The sequence below is a fragment of the Parambassis ranga genome, chromosome 8 (assembly GCF_900634625.1).
Source record: "Parambassis ranga chromosome 8, fParRan2.1, whole genome shotgun sequence".
Taxonomy (NCBI): domain Eukaryota; kingdom Metazoa; phylum Chordata; class Actinopteri; family Ambassidae; genus Parambassis; species Parambassis ranga.
This window is the reverse complement of record NC_041029.1, coordinates 12023384-12051095: the sequence shown is the minus strand read 5'-3', so window position 1 is coordinate 12051095 and position 27712 is coordinate 12023384. Positions and strand designations below refer to the sequence as shown.

General features: G+C 40.1%; 1 protein-coding gene and 1 pseudogene across 1 annotated transcript; both read right to left on the bottom strand.

Annotated features, from left to right (window-relative positions):
* Positions 1-904: 904 nt before the first annotated feature.
* LOC114439952 (myosin heavy chain, fast skeletal muscle-like) lies at positions 905-11235 on the bottom strand. The gene is made up of 39 exons (XM_028412166.1): positions 11017-11235; positions 10761-10904; positions 10517-10673; positions 10400-10427; positions 10215-10320; positions 10055-10147; positions 9904-9967; positions 9710-9808; positions 9531-9634; positions 9313-9451; positions 8911-9029; positions 8670-8819; positions 8417-8587; positions 8024-8330; positions 7773-7849; positions 7604-7691; positions 7404-7521; positions 7202-7325; positions 6977-7113; positions 6641-6896; positions 6163-6405; positions 5885-6061; positions 5649-5794; positions 5447-5537; positions 4975-5364; positions 4735-4861; positions 3974-4092; positions 3581-3777; positions 3316-3499; positions 3064-3229; positions 2843-2967; positions 2453-2761; positions 2166-2369; positions 1903-2028; positions 1642-1812; positions 1447-1551; positions 1273-1368; positions 1050-1181; positions 905-925 (listed from the first exon to the last, which is right to left on the bottom strand). Exons 1-39 carry the CDS (start codon positions 11218-11220, stop codon positions 905-907), a joined length of 5814 nt encoding a protein of 1937 aa, XP_028267967.1. The 5' UTR covers positions 11221-11235.
* Positions 11236-14472: 3237 nt separating this feature from the next.
* LOC114440575 (myosin heavy chain, fast skeletal muscle-like) lies at positions 14473-27289 on the bottom strand (annotated as a pseudogene).
* Positions 27290-27712: the final 423 nt, after the last annotated feature.

The window sequence follows — 27712 nt, the reverse complement described above, 5'->3', positions numbered from 1 at the left end:
TACAAATTACATTTTAGGGCATGTAATCTGTATTCTGTAACTGAGTACTTTTTCAAAGTATTCTTCCCAACACTGACCATATGGTCATGTAGCGAGCCAATATACTGTCTATATTGCAAAGAGACGAAGTTTTAGCAGGTGTTATGTATAGAAAGTTTGTATAATCATGTGTGTATAATCATGATAGGTCAGGTAATCTAAGTAATTTCTCTTTTGCCAGTTGACAAAGGCTACTGTAGTGCGGTGTGTGTGTGATGTCCTCAGAATGCGACGTTGTTATGGTTGCAGAGTTGGCGGGAAATTGTCATTTAATGGAGTGTGTTGGTCAGCTCCAAAAGAGTAATAAGTTCTCAAGTTTTTGTCAACAAAAAAGGGTGACTTTTAAAGCCCTGTACACTTCAGAATGCTACTCTACCATTACTATGCAGTGGTTGAGTTTGGAAGGACAGGTTAGCAATGTTCAGGGGAGCTCAGTAAGAAAAAAAATCTGTGCACAAATATAAGCTAAAAACGAACCCTGATCAGTTAGTACATCCTGTGTGATTTGTTCGTGGAGTGAACTGGACTACGCTTCAACAAACATTCTGGACAGCGCCACTCAGCTACATCGTTTTGGAGACGGAAATGGGTAATAATTGCTCCTTAATAACGTTTCAAATGAATACCACTCATGCAAAAAGAAGCATCTGTAGCTTACCTTAAACTATTTTTACACAATAAATTGTGACATAGATAGATAGATAGATAGATAGAAAGATAGATACTTTATTGATCTCCAAGGGAATATTCTAGAGAGGTAATAACACCTTTAAACAAAGAAGACAACACAACATATGAGATGTTCAGAAGTTTTATTGTAGGCTCATGTTATCAGCTCCTAAAAGCCTCCACTGGATCTTGAATCTTATTCAGCAGAGTCACTTCCCTGAAATTACATGTGATAATTAGAAAACAGATAACATACTGCAGCTATTTATCATGTAGTTATTGTACATGTCATAAGATGTAAACACCAGCATACATTTTTTTCAAAGACAATGGAGTGTTACCTTTCCAGTATCACGGCTCTTCGCCCTCAGCTTGTTGACCTGAGATTCAGCAATGTCAGCACGCTCCTGGGCTTCCTCCAGCTCATGCTGGACCTTCCTCAGCCTGCTCATGTGAGTGTTGGCTTGCTCCTCCTGTAAAGTTATATTTATTTTGGTGTTAATTGCATTTCACTGGTTCATACGCATGTGTAAGTTTATTATGTTTTTAAGTTGTATAGCTTACAGCCTCCTCAGCCTGTCTCTTGTAAGCCTTGACTTTGAGCTGTAGCTTGTCCACCAGATCTTGAAGTCTGTTCACATTCTTCTTGTCCTCCTCAGTCTGCAGAGATTCATGATTATAGGCAAAAGTAAACAAGAGTTTTGATGAATTATTGAAAAATTTGGTAAACATATTTACCTGGTAGGTCAGCTCCTTCACTCTCCTTTCATATTTGCGGACCCCTTTGACAGCATCAGCTCCACGTCTCTGCTCGGCTTCAACTTCAGTTTCCAGCTCGCGCACCTGTGAGATACAGTGTGTCAACAATAAACAATATTCTCAACCCTGACATAATACATATACAGTTATATACACATTATATACAGTTCATACCCTGGACTCCAGTTTCTGGAGCTGCTTCTTGCCACCCTTCATGGCGAGGTTCTCAGCCTCATCCAGACGATGCTGCAGGTCCTTAACTGTGACCTCCAGGTTCTTCTTCATCCTCTCCAGGTGAGCACTGGTGTCCTGTTCCTTCTTCAGCTCCTCAGCCATCATGGCAGCCTAAACGAGTTAAAATGTCATTAAGTAATAAGCTTGGATTCAAAATATGACTTTGATTTCAAAATAGGAAAGTTAAGGTTTTGATCTCACATCAGTGATAGCCTTTTTGGCTTTCTCCTCTGCATTTCTGGCTTCCTGAACAGCATCATCCACTTCACCCTGAATCTGCACAAGGTCAGCCTCCAGCTTCTTCTTGGTATTCAGTAGACTGGTGTTCTGTATATTTAAAAAAAAGTGTGTTATATGAAAAAGTTTTAGAAACTATGTAATTGATAACTTAATATATAACATATGATGTGTAATATATAATGCACAAAAACATTCTTTTCAGCAATTCCTAAAACAAAACCAACCTGAGAGTGGAGCAGTCCGACACGCTCACTAGCATCAACCAGCTCCTGCTCAGCCATTTTGCGTCCTCTCTCTGTCTGCTCCAGAGCGGCTCTCAGCTCTTCAATCTCTGCTACCATCAGGCCATTTCTGCGCTCCACCATGGCAACCTGCTCCTTCATGTCTTCCTGTCCTCTGACAGCATCATCAAGGTGCAGTTGGGCATCCTAATAAAAAAAAGAAAGCAAAACAATTAACCTTCTCTGTCCTTTTCCCTTTTTTGCTTAGCTAAATAATCCTAAAAACTGACCTTGAGCTGTCCCTGGACATTCCTCAGTTGTTTCTGGGCCTCAGCAGCCTGCCTGTTGGCATGACTCAGCTGAATCTCCATCTCATTCAGGTCTCCCTCCATCTTCTTCTTGACTCTCAGGGCATCGTTCCTGCTCCTGACCTCAGCATCAAGAGTGCTCTGCATGGAGTCAATCACCCTCTGGCTGTTCCTCTTGATCTGCTCCATCTCCTCGTCCTTCTCAGCCAGCTTCCTGTCAACCTCACCCTTGATCTGGTTGAGCTCAAGCTGAACACGCAGAATCTTGGATTCCTCGTGCTCCAGGGTACCCTGCACAAAAAGAGCTTAGCATCAAAATGATTCATGACATGTTCATTTGTTGCAATACCAAACAAATATTAAAGAAAATACCTCTGCTTCCTCCAGTGCAGTTTGAATTTCAGCCTTTTCACTTTCGACAGCCTTTTTGGCTTTCTCCAGCTCATGGATGCTCTTTCCAGTCTCACCAATCTGTTCAGTCAGATCTGAGATCTCCTCTACAGAGAAAACAAAAGAAAGTTAAACAGTTTATAACTGGTGATTAATATGTATTTTCCTTGAATTTAAATGGCAACGACAACAAACAAACGTACGCTGCAGGTTCTTGTTCTCCCTCTTCATGGTCTCCAGATGATCCAGAGCCTCCTCATAGGAATTCTTCATCTTGAACAGCTCAGTGCTGAGAGAGCGAGCCTCCTTTTGGGCTCCTTCCAGCTCTGCCTGGCTCTCCTCATACTTCTGTTTCCATTCTGCCAGGACCTAGAAATGTGGACATATATTTTTGTACAGGATTGGCCAGGCTGTATGATCAGCATTATTTTGTTTTTCTCTACACAATAACTTACCTTATCAAAGTTCCTCTGCTTCTTGTCAAGGTTGGCAGCCAGAGCATTAGCTCTCTCCACATCAATCATGAGGTCCTCCACCTCACCCTGCAGCCTCTGCTTGGTCTTCTCCAAAGAGGCACACTTGGAGTTCACAGCCTCAATGGATTCTTCAGCGTCCTGCAGGCGCTGGGCAAGCTTTTTCCTTAGGTAATGGACATATTGTAATTATTGAGAAGTCATTTAGTTGAAATATTATATTACCAATGAATTTCTAGTGAATTACTTGGCTTCTTCCAGCTCCTCAGTGCGCTGAATAGCATCGGTCTCATATTTTGTTCTCCACTGAGCCACCTCACTGTTTGCCTTGGACATTCCTCGCTGCAGCTCAGCCTTGGCCTCCTGCTCCTCCTCAAACTGCTCTCTGAGCAGATCACAGTCATGGCGAGCTGACTGAACAGCATGGGCCAGGGCATTCTTGGCCTGTAAATTAATTAAATGGTCATCAGTTCATTGATTAATTTTGTTAAAATTCTGCAATAAGAAAAACAAAAGCATATTGTCCTAAACTAAAAATCCAAACTTAAAAATGCAAACAAATTTTCTCTATATATAAACATGTTTATATATGTTGCATGATAAAGTAGACGATGAATGCAAATTCAATGAACTCTGGTACCTTCACTTCCTCCTCAATTTGTCTCTTGAGCTCCTCAATCTGCTGAGTATAAGCCTGTTTGCCTCTGGTCAGCTGGGAAATTAGAGCTTCTTTCTCCTCAGTTTGGCGCGAAAACTCACCTGAATCAAAGAAATAAAAAGTCTAACATTCTCTGATGTCTGAAAAAAAGCTAAAACTGATATATAAAAAGTCTATGGATGCTCTCATTCATCCAGGTCATGTTATGTCCAAGAGTTTAAATCAAGGAAACTGGACTCATTGTTTTTTTCTGCTATATAAAAGGAAAAAAATTTTAAATGATAACACAGCACAACAAAAAATATAATGATGCCCTGAATGCACGATTCATTTACACCCTATTGGATTATTTGCATTTATTTAATCAACATTTTAACAATATGTGTCTTGTTTCGTTATGTTGCCTTATTGTATGTTTTGTAAGTCATGTGTACTATAATGTAGTACTTTTGTTGTGCTTTTTTTTGTCATGTCTGAACATTGGCCAATTCCTGTGGCCTTTAGATTGAATACACATTTCTTGTGGCACATAAAGCCTTTAAATAGGTGTATATGTGCTGTAAACCATATTAATAAAAATATCTAAACAAGAAAAATTCTAGCAATAGCTATAGGAATCAACATGATATATATAATATATATATTGAATAATTGCTGGAATATTTTTATTAAAAAGTGGAATATTACTGTATCAATTACATTCACAGTCAGGGACTGTAAGGTAAACATCTTTGGATACATACCATTCTCTGTTTGCAGTCTTGCCCTCTGTGCACTCATGTCATTCAGCTGGCGAACATTCTCATCATTTTTGGACTTGATTTCACTCAGCTGGTCTTCTAGAGTTCTGCACATCTTCTCCAAGTTGGCCTGTTATAAAATGTTATTGACAGCACTCAAATTTAGTGAACCTATCAGTGCAGGTGGGAATATAAAAACTATGAAATCTCATGGTGCTTTTTTATCTGAAAGGAATTTTCTACCTTTGCTTTGGCGACAGCCTCCATGTTGCTGGAGAGGTCATCGATCTCCATTTTGTACTCGCTCTTCTCCTTCTCCAGCTTCTGCTTCACACGTTGGAGGTTGTCGATCTGCTCTCCAAGCTCAGCAACACTGTCAGCCTGCTTCTTGCGCAGAGCTGCTGCAGTAGCTTCATGCTGCAGGGTGGCTTCTTCCAGGTCACGACGCAGCTTCTGGAACTCGGCCTCACGCTTCTTGTTCATCTCAATCTGGGCGGCTGTTGCTCCACCAGCTTCTTCAAGCCTCTCACTGATCTCCTCCAGCTCCCTGGAGAGGTCAGCCCTCTGCTTCTCCACCTTAGCCCGAGCAGCCCTTTCAGCCTCAATCTCCTCCTCCAGCTCCTCAATACGAGCCTAGATTTGAGATTAGAATAGTAAATTTGGGAGAGCACATAAAACCAGTGCTGTAAGATGATCATGAATTATATTATAGTACCTGGAGTTCCTTGATCTTCTTCTGAAGTTGAGCACCAAGGGACTGTTCATCCTCAATCTTGCTGAGCAGCTGGCTGATTTCAAAGTCCTTCCTGGATGTAGGGACAAAGAGAGCTTTTATTATGATAGTTCATGCTGTTACTGGAGGATAATATCTGAGGAGCTGATAGAGGACCATTAATCAAACTAACAGATAAACCTACTTCTTGGTTTTCTCGTCAGATTGCTGCTTGTCATTCTCCAGATCCATTATGGATTCTTGGGCCAGTTTCAGATCTCCCTCAAGCTTCCTCTTGGCTCTCTCAAGGTCCATACGGAGCTTCTTTTCTTGCTCCAGTGAGCCCTCAAGCTATTAAAATACATGTGCAATCATAGTTGATTGAATAATAATTGTTCACGCAATTACCAAGGTACAATGCACTCACAGTTATTTACTTACATCGTCGACTTGCTGTTCCAGCTTTGTCTTGGCTTTGCTCAGAGTGTTGACTTTGTCTTCCTCTGCCTGGAGATCATCCAGTGTTTGCTGGTGGGCCTCTTGGAGGGCTTTCTTCTCCTTGGTCAGCTTGGCAATGGACTCATCCTGAGATGCCATCTCCTCTGTCAGATTTTTCACCTAACAGGTACACAACAGTACATGTTAGTCACTTAGCTACTATAATAGCTAGTGTAATATACAAAAAAGTTTGTGTAAGTGCAGATCAAAATGAGTGAAACCTTGTTCTCTGTGGCATGTTTCTCCTTCTCCACTTTAGCCAAGGTAAGCTCCAAGTCATCAATGTCCTTCTTTAGCTCAGAGCATTCATCCTCCAGCTTCCTCTTCTTGGCAGTCAGCTCAGCATTGATTTCCTCTTCATCCTCCAGTCTCTCAGTTGTCTCTTTGAGTTTGGCTTCGAGCTGGATCTTGCTTTTAATGAGCCCCTCACACCTTTCCTCAGCGTCAGAAAGGTTTTCACTTTCCTATTGTTGAAACAAAAGTGTGGTATTATTTTAAAATAGATAAGCAAGATTGGATTCAGACTGTTTTTTTACTGCAGCCAACTCACACATAGCATATTTTCTAATATCTTTTACATATCTCTTTTTTATATATATTGCTTTTTTGCACTGTAATGGGTGACTGCTTTAATCTCATTGTACTTGTGTATAGTGACAATAAAATGCATTCTATTCTATTGTATTTTATATTACTTACTGATGCCACTTGGAGTTGCAGGTCGTTCTTCTCCTGTAGCAGAGTAACCATCTTCTCCTCCAGTTCCTTCTTCTTGGCCAAAGCAGTAGCCAAGTCTTTTTTCATCTTTTCATAGTTCTCCTTCATCTCAGCCAATTCCTTCTCAGTCTCAGCACTCTTCAGAAGAGGCTTGATCTTAAAGTAGAGATGCATCCATGGCCAGTTCTTCACGTTCATGAAGGAACGGATGTTGTACTGGATGGTGAAGATTGCATCTCTACAAATGTAATAATAATCAGTCTAAGTCTGTGTTTTATTTTTGTTTGTATTTTTGAATACTTTGTATGGCAATGATACCTCCTCTCCATCATCTTTACAAACTCCCTCCTCATAAGGTATCCTCTGCAGAGAGCCTGAGTCATGGTCACCAGTGTAGCCAGTTTATCATCTCTCATCTCCTCAAGGGTACCCAGCAGACCAGCTTTGAAGAACACCTGTGTAACAACGAAATCTGTTGTAAATACACATGGGCAGTAATATATACATATATAACTCTCCACAGCCATTATCGTTAAAAATCACCTTGGTGTGTCCAAACTTGTACTGAGTGTGGTCCACATCAATGGAGCCCAGCAGCTTCTCTGAAGCTTTCTTGTTGTCAATGAACTGTCCCTCAGGGATGACACTGGCATTCAATACTTTGTATCTGCAACAAGGGGTTTTAGTACAGTATACAGAAATGTACAGTACTATACAGTAAAGTATCACATGTAAATTTATCCACCTCTGCTTGAAGTCACCATAGAGGATTCTGCTGGGAAAGCCCTTTCTGCAGATTCTGATACCCTCCAGCACACCATTACACCTCAGCTGGTGGATGACCAGGAAGTTTTCCATAAGACCTGAGAGTTGGTAGTTTGTTATGTTCAAATATTTCTATTTGTTAAACTTTTGATGCAAACAATAAGACTGCTGACTTCTTACCAGGGGTCTTTGACTCATTTGGAATCAGGCAACGTACAAAGTGAGGATGAGTGCTCCTCAAGTTGGTCATCAGTTTGCCCAAGTTCTCCTGTGGATCAAAATCATTACATCAGATCAATATTATTTAAAGATCATGTCTTAATTAAAAAAAAGATGAACCAATACATACTCTGAAAAGAGCAGATACAGTCTGGAAGGAGCCACCCTTCTTCTTACCACCCTTCTTGCCGCCGCCGCCACCAGCCTCTGCATATATATAGCATATAGTTTGATTTACATCAGTAAACAACTAACTTTACTAAATTGACAAGTCAGTATTTAAGTCATCTGTATTGTATTCTTTAAAATACCATGCTAACACAAGCACCTTGAGACAATACTGTATAAAGCACAATAAAATTGACATGACTTATTCCTTACCCTCAGCTGAGGCATGGGTTGCATACAGCATGGCCAGCAGTTTGTTGGAAGATTTTTGATACAGCTGAACAACTGAGTCATTCAGGGGGTCCTTGTTCTTGTCCAGCCAGCCACTGATATTGTAGTCCACTGTACCAGCATAGTGAACCAGAGAGAAGTGAGCCTCAGCCTTGCCCTTTCCAGGCTTTGGCTTTTCAAAGGCTTTGGTCTTGCCAAGATGCTGATCGTGCAGCTTGTTCTTGAAAGAAGTGTCTGTGGCCTTGGGGAACATGCACTCCTCTTCAAGGATGGAGAAGATGCCCATTGGCTGTTTGGAGTTTACATTTATTGTTAGTAATGAAGCAGCAGAAGCAGGCATGTTCACAAAAATTAACAAATGATTGGGTCACATACCTTCTCAATAAGCTCAATGCAGGCAGCCAAGTCCATACCGAAGTCAATGAACTCCCAGTCAATGCCTTCTTTCTTGTACTCCTCTTGCTCCAGGACAAACATGTGGTGGTTGAAGAACTGTTGCAGTTTTTCATTGGTGAAGTTGATGCAGAGCTGCTCCAAGCTGTTAAACTGTATTACATAAAAGAATTTAATTAAATCTCAAAACACTGTCGAACTTTTGGCTGGTCACATATTTTTTTTAGCTACTCACATCAAAGATCTCAAATCCAGCGATATCCAACACTCCAATGAAGAAGGATCTTGGCTGCTTTGTGTCCAGCATCTCATTGATACGGACGACCATCCACAAGAACATTTTCTCATAGACGGACTTACACAGAGCACTCACAGCATTGTTGACCTAAAAAAAGATTATACGTTATACACCTCTCATCTTATCTGTTTACTTGTCTTCCAGTGATATTGTTATATCCAAAAATCTTGTGCTTTACCTGTGGGACGGTCTGACCTTTGGTAACAAACTCATTTCCGACCTTGACTCTTGGGTAGCATAGAGCTTTCAGCATATCAGCTGAGTTCAGGCCCATGAGGTAGGCGATTTTATCAGCCTCTGATTGATAGGATAACAATCATTAAAAGTTGTATAAAAGTTTATATAAAAAGTTATATTAACAAAATATAATAGGCTGAAACATTGGATATACCAAACATATTAATACCGAAACACAAAATTAAACATAAAAGGGCAATAAAGCCCCAACATTGTTTCCTGTGTCCTGTCTTTTGGACAAAACTATGCTTTTGAGGCATTTGTATGTATTTGTATTATATATAAGGTTTACTGACCTTAAATGTCCTCTGCTCTAAAATCATGTAATGTGTGAATTGCTCACCCTCAGTGCCATCAGGTTCACCCTGCTCCTCACGCTGCTTCTGCTTGAATTTCATGTTGCCATGATGCACCACAGCACCAGTCAGCTTATAGATGGCGACCTTCTCGTCACCAGTAAAGCCCAAGATGTCAATAGCAGTCTGCAATAATGTAATCAATCAGTGTTATTTTACAATTCCAATATTTAGACAATCTTCTGTTTTTCTATGTATTACTTACATCTGTGGCAATGAACTCTTCCACATCATTGATGCTTTTGACAGTGATTTCACCCTGACTGATCATTGGGTAGTCATAGGGGTTGGTGGTAATCAGAAGAGCCTCTAAAAGAGCAGAATTCAAACATATTATTTCTTTTTTGTTAAATATTGCAAGTTTGAAGTTGTCTAATACCATACCTAGGAGCTCAGGCTTGTGGCCTGTCATCAGCTGATAGAAAATATGGTAGCTCCTCTCAGCAGACAGCTGGAAGGTGACACGGGACTTTTCCAGCAGATCTGTAAATATAGTTATTTATTAGATAGAATAATGATTAAACAACTCAGGAGATTACACTAGCACGCTGATAAAGACTACATAAAGAAGAACTTACATGTTTCAATATCAGCTGAGGCCAGCTTGCCAGAAGTACCAAAATGAATTCTGATGAATTTACCCTAAATATTCAACAGAAAATGTCAATTTACTCAGTTTGCTCAAGTTAGTGATCAGTAATATAAACATTATATAATGTGAGTACTTACAAAACGAGAGGAGTTGTCATTCCTCACAGTCTTGGCATTTCCATAGGCCTCCAGCAGAGGGTTGGCTGCAATGATTTGATCTTCCAGTGAACCCTACAAAGAGACATTATGAACCTGTATCAAAACAATTGTGACAAAAATATTCAGCATTTAATTATACCTGTATTTTTCCAGAGTCTGCTTTCTTAGCTCCAGCTACTGCAATTGTTGCAAAGTACTGGATGACACGCTTGGTGTTGACAGTCTTTCCGGCACCGGATTCTCCGCTGGGGAATTAAATGCTAATCTTAGCAAAGTCATAAAATTGCTAAACAGTTCTTCCTGAAAATTGTGTGCAATACTCACGTAATGAGGATAGACTGGTTCTCACGATCTAAAATATAAGCATACACACTCAAGTTAAATGTGAAGACCTTTTTCTTTGTTTCATCTCCTGAAATTCTGTGGTTATTCTGGTCTTACCAGTGAGCATGAACTGATAGGCATTGTCAGAGATGGAGAAGATGTGGGGTGGAGCTTCAACCCTCTTCTTGCCTCGGTAGGCTCCAACAACTTGAGAATCATACACAGGTAGCCACTTGTAGGGGTTCACGACAACGCAGAACAGGCCAGAGTAGGTCTGAAAAGTATCAGAGAAAAAGGCTTTTAGATGTTAAGCACAGGCTTTACAGATACAAGCACACTGATTTAGAGGATTAAGGCTTACGTAGATCATCCATGATGCAAAACGCTCTTTGAGGTTGTACAGCACAGCAGGTTCATTGAGGTGGGTCATCATGGCCATGTCCTCAATTTTATCGAACTTTGGAGGGTTCATGGGATGAATGTCATCCTCTTTGACAGTGAGAGTCTTGGGAAAAAAATATATATTTTTTTAATTTTAATTTACTTAAGTACAATTTAACACCAGTAAGACATCAGATAATCTAATTCTTCAGTGATAATTTGCAGAGGAGAATTACCTTTCCCGTTAGTGTCTCCACTGTGGCTTTGCCACCCTCCCTCTTTGTTAGTTTACCCTTGAGATACATCTCGTCAGTATCCGCCACAAAGTAGGCAGTTTTGGCATCAAAAGGAGCAGTCTGAGCCTCAATCCTCTCTTTTTCTGGCTTCCGGAGGTAAATGGCTGCCGGGCCATACTGCTCCATCTCCGCGTCTGTGCTCATTGTGGCACTTCGGGGGGCTGAAAATAAGAGATTATTCAAGCTGTGTTTCTCTTGCTTTTGCATGAATTTTGGTGGACAAACTGTTAGTTGAAACTGTGGAGGGAATGAACAAACATATTTACCTCCTTCACTTCCAACAGAAGATGGTAAACACTCAGGTCGGTTACTTTGTACCTATTGATAAATAGCCAATCATAGAGACATTATTTATAGATTCCAATTTTCTCATTTTTTTTGAAAGCCAAAGCCAGGCATCACATTTCTGCAACATATTTAGCATGTACATTTTTTAGACTATCTTAACCATCAATAAAGTTAAGTAAACATTGTTGTAAATATGCGCAACACAACAAATGATTGTTTCACAATACCAGCAAAAGCTTTTGTTCTTACCTGTCTTGGAAGCCTACCAGTTATTGACAGAGCCTTAAGCAGCCTCTTTTATAGAGGGAGGACTGACTCCTCAGTAGGTGTGACCTGCTCAATTTGGTCATGTATTCTTGTCATGTTGACGCTAATCCTGTGACAATGACATATACAGTGATTATATTGCCTTGTAAGCACATTTGTATCAGTAGGTATTTTCACTTGTACACAAGTTTAGTAGTCAAAAAGTACAGTTGTTAAAAGTATATAAAATTAATTGTTTATTTGTTTAATTGTGTAATGCATTGTGTAATGCATACATATACAGAACAGTTTATTAAAATGAGCATTGATGTTTTGTAGTATTTTTACATTTTACCTATTATAGAATGTTATCATTATTTTATTATTATATATTATTATTATTAGTATTATTATTTTATCAGTGCATGCCAATGTTGAGCACAGAAGAGACACATTTTAAAACCAAGATACATGTAATAATGAATAAATATATAACTTTTTCAGTTTTGGAGAAGCACACAAATGTCACTGACAAGACAAATTGGTAATTTTTCACAGTTCTAAAATGTTTTAAATCGTTATATTCTTTTTTATTTTTACATTTCACAGTTCATATATATGTCATCAGATAACACTAGGACATTTGTTTGTACCTGGTGACCTCCAGAACATGTATGTGTTCATATATATGCTATATCATTACCATACATGTCTGTCATTCAGTTGTTTCAATTATAAATCCAATTTCCTTAATGCTGTTCAGTGTTAGTAATAATGATCCTACTGTTCTAAGTCATGGCACTGAGTGTAGGGTTTGGAGAAGCATGTAAATGTCACTGGTATACAGTTGCAGGACAGGCACACACCTCAGATGTCTGAAATAAAATTGAGGCTGAGCACCATTCCATGAAAGCTGAGGAGGGATTACATATCATCTTGGAATGGAGTGGATGAACAGTTGCCATCTACTAGGCTGGGATAAAACCCAAAATTAGTCCTGTGCCAATAAACAAGATGTTAGAGATACCAGACCTGTTATAGTAGCATGAATGCAAACTGTATCCAGAGTAAGTGTAAGTTAAAAAAATTAGTATAAAATTAATATAAATGCAGACTTTCATACCTTTGTACAATTGCTTTGATGTATTTTAAGAATGGATTGTTGAGTGAAGACGTCTTATTGCCTGTTTATATTTACTTAGTAACATTCTTTCTTCAAAAAAGGAGATGACCTTGAGGAATGTCACCCATGTGACCTCAGTAGGTAGGTGGGCTATTGTGCAAACATATGTTGAACAAATGCTATTCTATAAGGTCAAAAAGGTTCAGTCCTTTTCAGTCAACCTGAATAGCATGTGTCCAACTGTGCTATTCAAGTAAGGTCAAAAGGCCTCAGTTTTTTTTAGTCAACTTGTTTGAGTGAAGGCTTGGTGTGCTTAAATACATTACATGCTTTTTAAAAAAACATAGAAAACAACAGGTTTTGTTTAATGCTCTTTCTTACTCCATTCCTATCTTTTCATATGAACACGAGTTCATTAAAGAGTATTTCTAAGTATTTATTTCTAAAGATAACATTTTCAAAATGACAGAGCAGCTATTGTGTCTCCTCTCTGGTGACAAAAAACAACAGCTGTTTCAAGCTGTATGTCACCTTTGTAAATCAATTTCCCCCTGGGATTAATAAAGTATTTCTGATTCTGAAGGAGGAATCCAAAATTCAATGTGTGATTACAGTTGTCACTTTAAAGGAAAAATTATGGTGAGTTTATTATGTATTGTTTTTATGATGATGGTTAATAAATGCACAGGGCTTTTGTTATATATAACCACCTATTATCTATTATCTGCTATTGTTTATTTACCATTTAAACATACGGTCTGTTTAAACATTTTGTCACATTGGGCAGAACTGATGTTTATTTTCTTGTTACATTAGAGGAGTCAAAAGAAGTCAAGTGATTGCAGTTTGTGTTATAACTACAAATATAAATTTTCTACTTCAATATTTAAGTATTGAAAGGAAATAGAACAAGAAAGACAATAAGAGCACAACTGGGAACATTATGTCCTGACTAACCTTCTCCTATGTATGGCCTTGAGTATGTAGATGCTTATAGATGTGCCTCTGCACTAAGCCCTTAAACTGAAATAAAACATGCCAAACATATTTGGTGAGGAGGAGGAGCCTGAGAAGCTTTAAAAGTGTCAGATTCCTCCATGGCAGGGCACACACACAGAGAAAAGGGTTTATTGTTTATCTTAGACTGATTTAATTTTCTGTGCTTTGTGTTTATCAGAATAAAAGACAAAATGGCGATAGTGTTTACCTACTTGTAGAAGTTGTGTTAGGTTAATCAGCCTTAGCTAAAATAAACTTGAATTATAGTGATGCCAGATCAGGCTGCCATTTATTAATTAAAGACATATGGACAGCTGTGTTGAAAGGATCATTGAGTCTGGACTGCAGAGAAGTGCAGTTGTCTATTGTACATGACAACAGCCAAAATTGGCTACTTAAAATATCTTGGCACACAGACGGACTACCAGTTAGAGCACCTGTGCCCCCTGTGGTGCTGAAAACACAATAGACCTTTAACTGCTGCTATTTGATTCTCCTTCTTGTTGCATCATGTAGCCTATGCAGTACTGTTAGTACACCGATGTCTTTCACGGTGATCATTTTCTGTTGTAACAGTCAACCTAATTGCAACCTAATTGTCCTAATTGCCCTGTGCTGGTCATCCAGCTGTCTTCTGACAAAGGACAATTCTTATATCTAAAGTATCACCATATTAAAAAGCTATTTTCAATTCAGTTGCTGACCTAATGCAGTGAATAAAGGAAATGGGGAAACCACAATTCACTCAATAAAATCTTTAATCTGTACAAATTACAACAGATTCTTCATATTTTATGAGGTCTGTCGATTTGTCTGGTCTTCTGTCCTTCTACTCAGCAGACTCAGACTGAAATAGAAAAGGGATAATAAAATAAATGGCAGTCCTCAAATCTCATAGTAACACATGACTTATGACCACTGGCCCACTGTATGTGACCTTTGTTCTGAGTCTAGTTTCATTTTAAAAAAGCCAGTCAACACCGTGTTTAGGAATGGGCTTTGCTGGCAACTAGTACTGCTCATAAATTTAGTGTGCAATTAGGATTCCTATTAATTTATACTGACTGTCACATCGCTGAGCTCTCAGAGCACTGTGCACTCTGGCCAACAAGTAGCCACAAGAGAGTGCTTGAATTCCTGCAATGGTTTTACAGCTTATATGAAGCCAATTGTCATTCCACAACAGTGAGGTTTAAATGTCACTGTCTCACTGTTAAGTCATAACATAATCTCAGATCCCAGCTTGTCAGTCCTTGATAGCTTTATTTACAGTTACAGTTAAAGTTACTGCTGGATAATAATAATAATAATAATAACAATAACAATAACAATAATAATACAATCTCTAATGTTTAGCTATCTGTTACTAGACTTACATCTCAATGAAATATTACCTTTCCAGTATCACGGCTCTTTGCTCTCAGCTTGTTGACCTGAGATTCAGCAATGTCAGCACGCTCCTGGGCTTCCTCCAGCTCATGCTGAACCTTTCGGAGCCTGGACATGTGAGTGTTAGCTTGCTCCTCCTGTGAAAGGTTTATGTTTATACTGACTTGGTTACAAGACACTTAATCATAACAATATAAATAAATCTATAGTTTGACTCACAGCTTCCTCAGCCTGTCTCTTGTAAGCCTTGACTTTGAGCTGCAGCTTGTCCACCAGATCTTGAAGTCTGTTCAGATTCTTCTTGTCTTCCTCAGTCTACACAGATGAATAATTATAGGCAAATGTAAACAGACACTCTTGTTGAGTTATTGAAATTTTTGTTTAACCTATTTACCTGGTAGCTCAGCTCCTTCACTCTCCTTTCATATTTGCGGACTCCTTTGACAGCATCAGCTCCACGTCTCTGCTCAGCTTCAACTTCAGTTTCCAGCTCGCGCACCTGTGAGATACAGTGTGCCAACAATGAACAATATTCTCAACCCTGACATAATACATTTACAGTTATATACACATTATATACAGTTCATACCCTGGACTCCAGTTTCTGGAGCTGCTTCTTGCCACCCTTCATGGCGAGGTTCTCAGCCTCATCCAGACGATGCTGCAGGTCCTTAACTGTGACCTCCAGGTTCTTCTTCATCCTCTCCAGGTGAGCGCTGGTGTCCTGTTCCTTCTTCAGCTCCTCAGCCATCATGGCAGCCTAAAAGAGTTAAAATGTCATTAAGTAATAAGCTTGGATTAAACATATGACAGCCTAAATGGATACATAGTGTCTTATAACAGTTTAAAATGGAAAAGCATAACAAAGAAAGAACAAATACGACAATAAATAAAGTTAAGTTGAGATGTAATCTTACATCAGTGATGGCCTTTTTGGCTTTCTCCTCTGCATTTCTGGCTTCCTGAACAGCATCATCCACTTCACCCTGAACCTGGACAAAGTCAGCCTCCAGCTTCTTCTTGGTGTTCAAAAGACTGGTGTTCTGTATATTTAAAAAACAGTCACAATGGGTAACATATTTTTAAGAAAGAAAGACCATCCTTGCAGTTTCGAAACCTTTGTAAATCATTGAAAACCAACCTGAGAGTGGAGCAGTCCGACACGCTCACTAGCATCAACCAGCTCCTGCTCAGCCACTTTGCGTCCTCTCTCTGTCTGCTCCAGAGCGGCTCTCAACTCCTCAATCTCTGCTACCATCAGGCCATTTCTGCGCTCCACCATGGCAACCTGCTCCTTCATGTCTTCCTGTCCTCTGACAGCATCATCAAGGTGCAGTTGGGCATCCTAACAACAAAAAAATAGGTGAGTGAGAGTAATGTTCCATATACTCTGGTATACTATACAATCAACAATTGTTTAAAACTGACCTTGAGCTGTCCCTGGACATTCCTCAGCTGTTTCTGGGTCTCAGCAGCCTGCCTGTTGGCATGGCTCAGCTGAATCTCCATCTCATTCAGGTCTCCCTCCATCTTCTTCTTAACTCTCAGGGCATCGTTCCTGCTCCTGACCTCAGCATCAAGAGTGCTCTGCATGGAGTCAATCACCCTCTGGCTGTTCCTCTTGATCTGCTCCATCTCCTCATCCTTCTCAGCCAGCTTCCTGTCAACCTCACCCTTGACCTGGTTGAGCTCAAGCTGAACACGCAGAATCTTGGATTCCTCGTGCTCCAGAGTACCCTGAAAAAAATTACACACACCTAAAGTTACCTTTCAGAGAAACACAGACAAAATCAATGCTTTCAATGTAAGTGATTTGTCACAGACTTTACCTCGGCCTCCTCCAGTGCAGTCTGAATTTCAGCCTTCTCAGTCTCCACAGTCTTCTTGGCTTTCTCCAGCTCATGGATGCTCTTTCCAGTCTCACCAATTTGTTCAGTCAGGTCTGAGATCTCCTCTAATGTATCAAAACAAGCAAAATCTGAGTATGTTATTCTCTGCACTCTTCAGATCTGTGTTTATTATTTACATATGTCTATGACTGCATACGCTGCAGGTTCTTGTTCTCCCTCTTCATGGTCTCCAGATGATCCAGAGCCTCCTCATAGGAGTTCTTCATCTTGAACAGCTCAGTGCTGAGGGAGCGAGCCTCCTTTTGGGCTCCTTCCAGCTCTGCCTGGCCCTCTTCATACTTCTGTTTCCATTCTGCCAGGACCTAGAAATGTGGACACATATTTTTGTACAGGATTGGCCAGGCTGTATGATGAGCATTATTTTGTTTTTCTCTATGCAATAACTTACCTTATCAAAGTTCCTCTGCTTCTTGTCAAGGTTGGCAGCCAGAGAATTAGCTCTTTCCACATCAATCATGAGGTCCTCCACCTCACCCTGCAGCCTCTGCTTGGTCTTCTCCAAAGAGGCACACTTGGAGTTCACAGCCTCAATGGATTCCTCAGCCTCCTGCAGGCGCTGGGCAAGCTTTTTCCTGAGGTAAGAGACATGTTGTAATTATTGAGAAGCCATTTAGATGAAATATTATCTTACCAATGAATTTCTAGTGACTTACTTGGCTTCTTCCAGCTCCTCAGTGCGCTGAATAGCATCAGTCTCATATTTGCTTCTCCACTGAGCCACCTCACTGTTGGCCTTGGACATTCCTCTCTGCAGCTCAGCCTTGGCCTCCTGCTCCTCCTCAAACTGCTCTCTGAGCAGATCACAGTCATGACGAGCTGACTGAACACCATGGGCCAGGGCATTCTTAGCCTGTAAAGCACACTTTTTTATCAACTTATATAGATCAGGTCAAGGGTGGTGTGGATGGCTAAAGCGTAGTCAAACAGCAAGGTCTCTGGGTGACACTTTAAATATCCAAGATTGAAGATTCAAAGCGTTTATTGTCATGTGCACAGTCAGGAAACTGTTTTTTCTTGTACAATGAAATTATTACTTTGCTGCTCACACTGAATGCCATGCAGGTTTAAGAAAAAAATAGAATAATTTACAAAATAGCAATTTAAAGGGCAAAAATAAATGCAAATAAGTACACAAAAATATTCCGTAACCTATGGAAGTAAGTGGAGCTATATACATATAAAGGTGCATAAATGTGTTGTGCAAATTGAGCAGAGAATGAATCATTGTGCAAAAACTGTGAGGAGGTTAACAGCATGGCACATGTGCAGTTATTAGATTGGATATTAAGGTGCATAGAACAATAAATAAATAAACAATATTGCAGTTACTGTTACTGCATGTAAACATGTCAGCATGTAAACAGTCAGTATGTGCAGGGTACAGTCCATTGTTACAGACTCCTATCAGCTGTTGAAGATCTGATAACACCGTTTATGTTCTACTTAAAAGTATAATAATGTAAAAGATAATTCATACCTTTACTTCCTCCTCAATTTGTCTTTTAAGCTCTTCAATTTGCTGAGTGAATGCCTGTTTGCCTCTGGTCAGCTGGGAAACTAGAGCTTCCTTCTCCTCAATCTGGCGGGCAAACTCACCTAGAGTAGAGTTGTTAAGCCCATATTTTTTAAAAACAGTAGCCACAGATTTGTATGTTTGTTTTGTGAGACTCACCATTCTCTGTCTGAAGTCTTGCCTTTTGTGCATTGATGTCATTCAGCTGGCGAACATTCTCATCATTTTTTGCTTTAAGCTCACTCAGCTGGTCCTCAAGAGTTCTGCACATTTTCTCCAAGTTGCCCTATCGCAAACAAAACATCATGTATGTAAAAATAGAGACAAAGTACAGTGCCCTTTTACATAACAATTAAATCTTAATAGCAAACTCTGGTATTGTTATTTTGATATCTACATTCATTTTCCTAAAAACAGGAAAATGTGTTACCTACAGACCAACCCCTCACCTTTGCTTTGGCGACAGCCTCCATGTTGCTGGAGAGGTCATCAATCTCCATTTTGTACTCACTCTTCTCCTTCTCCAGCTTCTGCTTCACACGTTGGAGGTTGTCGATCTGCTCTCCGAGCTCAGCAACGCTGTCAGCCTGCTTCTTGCGCAGAGCTGCTGCAGTAGCTTCATGCTGCAGGGTTGACTCTTCAAGGTCACGACGCAGCTTCTGGAACTCAGCCTCGCGCTTCTTGTTCATCTCAATCTGGGCGGCTGTTGCTCCACCAGCTTCCTCAAGCCTCTCACTGATCTCCTCCAGCTCCCTAGAGAGGTCAGCCCTCTGCTTCTCCACCTTAGCCCGAGCAGCCCTCTCAGCCTCAATCTCTTCTTCCAGCTCCTCAATACGAGCCTAGATTTGAATTTATGATAGTTATTTAAAAAGAGCATACTAATTAGATCCAGTAGCTTAAAACCTGATCTTTAACATCCATAAGGTATACTTGGTATGAATATTACCTGGAGTTCCTTGATCTTCTTCTGAAGCTGAGCACCAAGGGACTGTTCATCCTCAATCTTGCTGAGGAGCTGGCTGATTTCAAAGTCCTTCCTGGATGTAGAGACCAACAAAGCTTTCACAGTGACAGTTCATAATGTAAGTGTTGAGTAATGTGCGAGGAGCTGACAGGAGATCATCAGTGACGGGACAGAAAAAACCTACTTCTTGATTTTCTCCTCAGATTGCTGCTTGTCGTTCTCCAGATCCATTATGGATTCCTGGGCCAGTTTCAGATCTCCCTCAAGCTTCCTCTTGGCTCTCTCAAGGTCCATGCGGAGTTTCTTCTCTTGCTCCAGTGAGCCCTCAAGCTATTAAAATAATTGTGTAATCATAGTTGACTTATTTTGTAAAGACAGAACAACATCACTAATTATTCATGCCATTACAAATGTGGAACGTCAAAATTGTTATGTACTTACATCATCCACTTGCTGTTCCAGCTTTGTCTTGGCTTTGGTCAGAGTGTTGACTTTGTCTTCCTCTGCCTGGAGATCATCCAGTGTTTGCTGATGAGCCTCTTGGAGGGCTTTCTTCTCTTTAGTCAGCTTGGCAATGGACTCATCCTGAGATGCCATCTCCTCTGTCAGATTTTTCACCTAAAGGTGAATGAAAAGCTCATTTACATTTCATTTATCAACCATGAATTAAAAAGCAATAATGTTAGTAAATTTGTCCTGAACTGAACCTTGTTCTCTGTGGCATGTTTCTCCTTCTCCACTTTAGCCAAGGTAAGCTCCAAGTCATCAATGTCCTTCTTTAGCTCAGAGCATTCATCCTCCAGCTTCCTCTTCTTGGCAGTCAGCTCAGCATTGATTTCCTCTTCATCCTCTAGTCTCTCAGTTGTCTCTTTGAGTTTGGCTTCGAGCTGGATCTTACTTTTAATGAGCCCCTCACACCTTTCCTCAGCATCAGAGAGGTTTTCAGTTTCCTATTGTTGCAACAAAAGTGTGGTATTATTAAAAAATAGATAAAGGAGATTGGATTCAGACTGTTGTTTTACTGCAGCCAACTCACATATAACATATTTTATATTACTTACAGCTGCCACTTGGAGTTGCAGGTCATTTTTCTCCTGTAGCAGACTAACCATCTTCTCCTCCAGTTCCTTCTTTTTGGCCAAAGCAGTAGCCAAGTCTGTTTTCATCTTTTCATAGTTCTCCTTCATCTGAGCCAATTCCTTCTCAGTCTCAGCACTCTTCAGAAGAGGCTTGATCTTAAAGTAGAGACTCATCCATGGCCAGTTCTTCACGTTCATGAAGGAACGGATGTTGTACTGGATGGTGAAAATGGATTCTCTGAAAAACAGAAACAAAAAAACAAAACATCATTTTCAATGCATAACTACTTTAGGAGGGCATTATAAAACAACAGCAGTGTGTATTATAAAAATTCTACCTCCTCTCCATCATCTTTACAAACTCCTTCCTCATAAGGTATCCTCTGCAGAGAGCCTGAGTCATGGTCACCAGCGTAGCCAGTTTATCATCTCTCATCTCCTCAAGGGTACCCAGCAGACCAGCTTTGAAGAACACCTGTTGCAAATACACATGGGCAGTAATATGTACATATATAACTCTCCACAGCCATTATCCTTTAAAATCACCTTGGTGTGTCCAAACTTGTACTGAGTGTGGTCCACATCAATGGAGCCCAGCAGCTTCTCTGAAGCTTTCTTGTTGTCAATGAACTGTCCCTCAGGGATGACACTGGCATTCAATACTTTGTATCTGCAAGGAAGGATTTAAGTAAGGTATATTATACAGAAATAGAATATATGGCCATTACATTTGCATGTAAATTCATCCACCTCTGCTTGAAGTCACCATAGAGGATTCTGCTGGGGAAGCCCTTTCTGCAGATTCTGATACCCTCCAGCACACCATTACATCTCAGCTGGTGGATGACCAGGTGGTTCTCCATAAGACCTAAGAGAAATTAATTTAGTTTAAACTTTTGATGCAAACAGTAAGACTGCTGACTTCTTACCAGGGGTCTTTGACTCATTTGGAATCAGGCAGCGTACAAAATGAGGATGAGTGCTCCTCAAGTTGGTCATCAGTTTGCCCAAGTTCTCCTGTGGATCATCATCATTACATCAGGTCAGTATTATTTACATGTTTTTAAAGTTTTAATTAAAAAATTAAACAAGACATACCCTGAAAAGAGCAGACACAGTCTGGAAGGAGCCACCCTTCTTCTTACCACCCTTCTTGCCACCAGCAGCCTCTGTTTCCAACAAAAATTTCCAAAATTCTGAACACATAACCCTTGAAATGTTTCTTCAAGTTTTTCTGTTATAAAAATATTATTGTTATCATTTTAATAAATTAATGTAAATTTGTTATGGTATAATTCTTTCAAAATTATTGCACATCTGTTATACTTATTGATTAATTTCCTCACATGTATTTCTTACCCTCAGCTGCAGCATGGGCTGAATAGAGCATGGCCAGCAGTTTGTTGGAAGACTTCTGATACAGCTGAACAACTGAGTCATTTAGGGGGTCCTTGTTTTTGTCTAGCCAGCCACTGATATTGTAGTCCACTGTACCAGCATAGTGAACCAGGGAGAAGTGAGCCTCAGCCTTGCCCTTTCCAGGCTTTGGCTTTTCAAAGGCTCTGCTCTTGCCAAGATGCTGATCATGCAGCTTGTTCTTGAAAGAAGTGTCTGTGGCCTTGGGGAACATGCACTCCTCTTCAAGGATGGAGAAGATGCCTAGTGGCTAGAAGGAATTTACATTCAATGTTTAAAATGAAGCAGCAAAAGCAGGCATATTCACAAAAATTAATTTGGTCACATACCTTCTCAATAAGCTCAATGCAGGCAGCCAAGTCCATACCGAAGTCAATGAACTCCCATTCAATGCCTTCTTTCTTGTACTCCTCTTGCTCCAGGACAAACATGTGGTGGTTGAAGAACTGTTGCAGTTTCTCATTGGTAAAATTGATGCAGAGCTGCTCCAAGCTGTTGAACTGTATTACATAAAAAATAATTTCATTAAATCCCAAAACACTGTCGAACTTTTCGCTGCTCACATATTTTTTTTAGCTACTCACATCGAAGATCTCAAATCCAGCGATATCCAACACTCCAATAAAGAAGGATCTTGGCTGCTTTGTGTCCAGCATCTCATTGATACGGATGACCATCCACAAGAACATTTTCTCATAGACAGACTTACACAGAGCCATCACAGCATTGTTGACCTAAAACAAGAACATTCACAAGGGACATTTTACAGAATACATTTGCAAACATCTTAAAAAACTTCAAGCATCAGGTTGTCTTTTTAATACCTGTGGGACGGTCTGACCTTTGGTCACCATCTCATTTCCGACCTTGACTCTTGGGTAGCACAGAGCTTTCAACATATCAGCCGAGTTCAGACCCATGAGGTAGGCGATTTTATCAGCCACTAGTGCAAAGAAACACAATGATTGGTTTCCTCTGATATATTTTCGTCTAATTCATCTGTAATAAAACGAGACAATGTTATTGTATCAATTACCCTCAGTGCCATCAGGTTCTGCCTGCTCCTCACGCTGCTTCTGCTTGAATTTCATGTTGCCATGATGTATCACAGCACCAGTCAGCTTGTAGATGCCCATTTTTTCCTCAGCAGTGAAGCCCAAAATGTCAATAGCAGTCTGCAATAAAGTAACATTATATCATCATTATTTCAAAGTTTTCTTGTGCTGTGTACTGTGCTTATTTTATAGTCTACTAAGGTGATGCTTTACATCTGTGGCGATAAACTCTTCCACATCATTGATGCTTTTGACAGTGATTTCACCCTGACTGATCATTGGGAAGTCATAGGGGTTAGTAGTGATCAGTAGACCCTCTGAAAGAACAGAAATTAAATACATAAGATTGTTGTTTCTGACATATTGTTCCTTGTTTTATGTTTTATAAAGTCTAACAAAAACATACCTAGGAGCTCAGGCTTGTGGCCTGTCATCAGCTGATAGAAGATATGGTAGCTTCTCTCAGCAGACAGCTGGAAGGTGACACGGGACTTCTCCAGCAGATCTAAGAGAAGCAAATTCAGTTGGAAATGTTAATATTTTGATATAAAAACATGTCTTAATATTGTTCATTAGTATTCCCATACAAATATGACACATATCATTATGCAGAAAGTGTCAGGCAGATGGTGGTCCTCGTTATGTCAACTCATATATCACACGGTAGGTACATGTACACTCAACAAAAATATAAACGCAACACTTTTGTTTTTGCTCCCATGTTTCATGAGATGGACTTGAAGATCTAAACTTCATTCCAGATACACAATATTACCATTCCTCTCAAACATTGTTCACAAATCTGTCTAAATGTGTGATAGTGAGCACTTTTGCTTTGCTGAGATAATCCATCCCACCTCACAGGTGTGCCACATCAAGATGCTGATCTGACATCATGATTAGTGCACAGGTGTACCTTAAACTGCCCACAATAAAAGGCCACCCTCAAATGTGCATTTTGTTTCTGCTTTATTGGCGGTCTGGGGACTCAGAACCAGTCAGTATCTGGTGTGACCACCATTTGCCTCATGCAGTGCAACACATCTTCTTCGCATAGAGTTTATCAGATTGTCTATTGTGGCCTGTGGAATGTTGGTCCACTCCTCTTCAATGGCTGTGCGAAGTTGCTGGATATTAGTGGGAACTGGTGCACGCTGTCGTATACGCCGGTCAAGCACATCCCAAACATGTTCAATGGGTGACATGTCCGGTGAGTATGCTGGCCATGCAAGAACTGGGACATTTTCAGCTTCCAAGAATTGTGTACAGATCCTTGCAACATGGGGCCGTGCATTATCTTGCTGAAACATGAGGTGATGTTCATGGATGTATGGCACAACAATGGGCCTCAGGATCTCATCACGGTATCTCTGTGCATTCAAAATGCCATCAATAAAATGCACCTGTGTTCTTCGTCCATAACAGATGCCTGCCCATACCATGACCCCACCACCACCATGGGCCACTCGATCCACAACATTGACATCAGCAAAGCGCTCACCCACACGACGCCACACACGCTGTCTGCCATCTGCCCTGAACAATGTAAACCGAGATTCATCCGTGAAGAGAACACCTCTCCAACGTGCTAGACGCCATCGAATGTGAGCATTTGCCCACTCAAGTCTGTTACGGCGACGATCTGGAGTCAGGTTAAGACCCCGATGAGGACGACGAGCATGCAGTTGAGCTTCCCTGAGACGGTTTCTGACAGTTTGTGCAGAAATTGTTTGGTTATGCAAACCAATTGTTTCAGCAGCTGTCTGAGTGGCTGGTCTCAGACGATCTCGGAGGTGAACCTGCTGGATGTGGAGGTCCTGGGCTGGTGTGGTTACTCGTGGTCTGCGGTTGTGAGGCCGGTTGGATGTACTGCCATATTCTCTGAAACGCCTTTGGAGATGGCTTATGGTGGAGAAATGAACATTCAATGCACGAGCAACAGATCTGGTTGACATTCCTGCTGTCAGCATGCCAATTGCACGCTCCCTCAATGCTTGTGGCATCTGTGGCATTTTGCTGTGAGACAAAACTGCACATTTCAGGGTGGCCTTTTATTGTGGGCAGTTTGAGGTACACCTGCGCACTAATCATGATGTCAGATCAGCATCTTGATGTGGCACACCTGTGAGGTGGGATGGATTATCTCAGCAAAGCAGAAGTGCTCACTATCACACATTTAGACAGATTTGTGAACAATGTTTGAGAGGAATGGTAATATTGTGTATCTGGAATGAAGTTTAGATCTTCAAGTCCATCTCATGAAACATGGGAGCAAAAACAAAAGTGTTGCATTTATATTTTTGTTGAGTGTATTACCTTTGTTGCAACAACACTATATCTATGCAATTGTAGAACACATAAACAGTTGTCTACTTAAACCCAAAATCACATTTATCAGTATTATTTTCCACACACTTCCTCCTGCATGTGTACATACACAATTTCTTGTACACATAGTTGTTATTTAACTTACATGTTTCAATATCAGCTGAGGACAGTTTGCCAGAAGTACCAAAGTGGATCCTGATGAATTTACCCTAGAAAGTTACATTGTTGTTAGCAAGACCTTTTATGTGAGTTAGTCTCAATATATTCTTGATGTGATCACTTACAAAACGAGAGGAGTTGTCATTCCTCACAGTCTTGGCATTACCGTAGGCCTCCAGCAGAGGGTTGGCAGCAATAATTTGGTCCTCAAGGGAACCCTACAAGAAGAGATTTCAGTTATATGTTGTACATTAAAGTAAACCTTCCTCTACAAAACCTTCCTAGTTATCCAGTTTTACCTGCATCTTGCCAGCTTGTTGTTGCTCAGCCTTCTTGCCTCCAAGAGCTGCAATTGTTGCAAAGTACTGGATGACACGTTTAGTGTTGACAGTCTTTCCAGCACCGGATTCTCCACTGGGGTACCAGAGACACATTGTCAAATTCAGCTTCAATCCCACACTGTTAGTTAAGATAACAGATAATAATACTCACGTAATCAGGACAGACTGGTTCTCACGATCTAGAACACAAACATGCACATGTCATCATGGCTGCTGCCACAAACTTATTCTACATATTATGTATTAACATTTTCTACTCTGGTCTTACCAGTGAGCATGAACTGATAGGCATTGTCAGAAATAGAGAAGATGTGGGGTGGAGCCTCAATCCTCTTCTTGCCTCTGTAGGCACCCACGACCACAGAGTCATACACAGGAAGCCACTTGTAGGGATTCACGACAACGCAGAACAACCCAGAGTAGGTCTGTGGTAGGAGAGAGCATGAATATTGTTTAAATATCTACATGTACAGGCTGACGTTACTGTTATTTTTACATGCTGTACACTCTGATGCAAATCAAAAACTAACATAGATCATCCATGATGCAAAACGCTCTTTGAGGTTAAACAGCACAGATGGTTCATTGAGGTGGGTCATCATGGCCATGTCCTCCATCTTATCAAACTTTGGAGGGTTCCTGGGATGGATGTCATCCTCTTTGACAGTGACGCTCTGATTAAAAAAAAATAGTCTGAGCAGGGAATATGTTCCTCATTAATGAATAAATCATTATTGTAAGGCCATTCATGTAAGGATGCCAACAGTTAATGATAGTATAAGTAAGTTAGGTAAGCTTTACCTTTCCTCCATCAGTCTCGCATGTGGCTTTGCCACCCTCTTTCTTGACGAGTTTACACTTGACATAAAGTTCATCAGGATCTACCACAAAGTAGGCAGTTTTGGCATCAAAAGGAGCAGTCTGAGCCTCAATCCTCTCTTTTTCTGGCTTTCGGAGGTAAATGGCTGCTGGGCCATACTGCTCCATCTCCGCGTCTGTGCTCATTGTGGCACTTGTGGAGGCTGAAATTATGACAAAATAACATGTTTGGTAATAGTAGTTATTAAGCAGTTGATCTTGTTGAATATGTCTTATTTTGTGAAGCATTTACCTCACTGGATCCCTAATGAAAATTGGTATCTTGTGTAATCCCAAGATGCTGCAAAAGGGGCAAATATATCAGATTTATCAACATTCAGATAATCCTTTAATATAAAACAAAAAAAAACACACTGTATTTAAGAACAAAAACTCTAAACCACTATAAATATAATTATTATATTTATAGTACAGTAGTATTTATATTATATATATATATATATATATTATAAAAGTGAACTGCACTTACCTGTATCAGATGCCTGTCAGTTAGAGCAGTCATCTCACACTGCTGCTTATATATACTCGAGGGTGCTTGCTCAGCACCAGCGTGTTGCTCAATTTGGTCAAGTACTGTATGCTCGTCGTTTTGCTTGACATTGATATGTTCATTGCTTATATGGTTATAAGGAGTTTTTTTAACATATACATGCTCTTTACTAGTTATAATATTAAGTCAGTTAATTAGTTAATTATGATGGAAAACAAATATACTGTAAAGAAACAAAAATTAAATATAGTAAAGTATAGTATTCAGCTTTTGCTGTAGAAAATAATATCAAATAACAATAATAATAATAATAATAATAAATAAATAATAATAAAACAGGTTAATTAAACTAATAGATGTGTGAATCACATCCCTTTTGTTTGAAAAACTAATCATTAGTAAGACATTTTCTAAGACCTGTAATTGATTCAGAAGCATTTTCTATGTCTGTTATGTA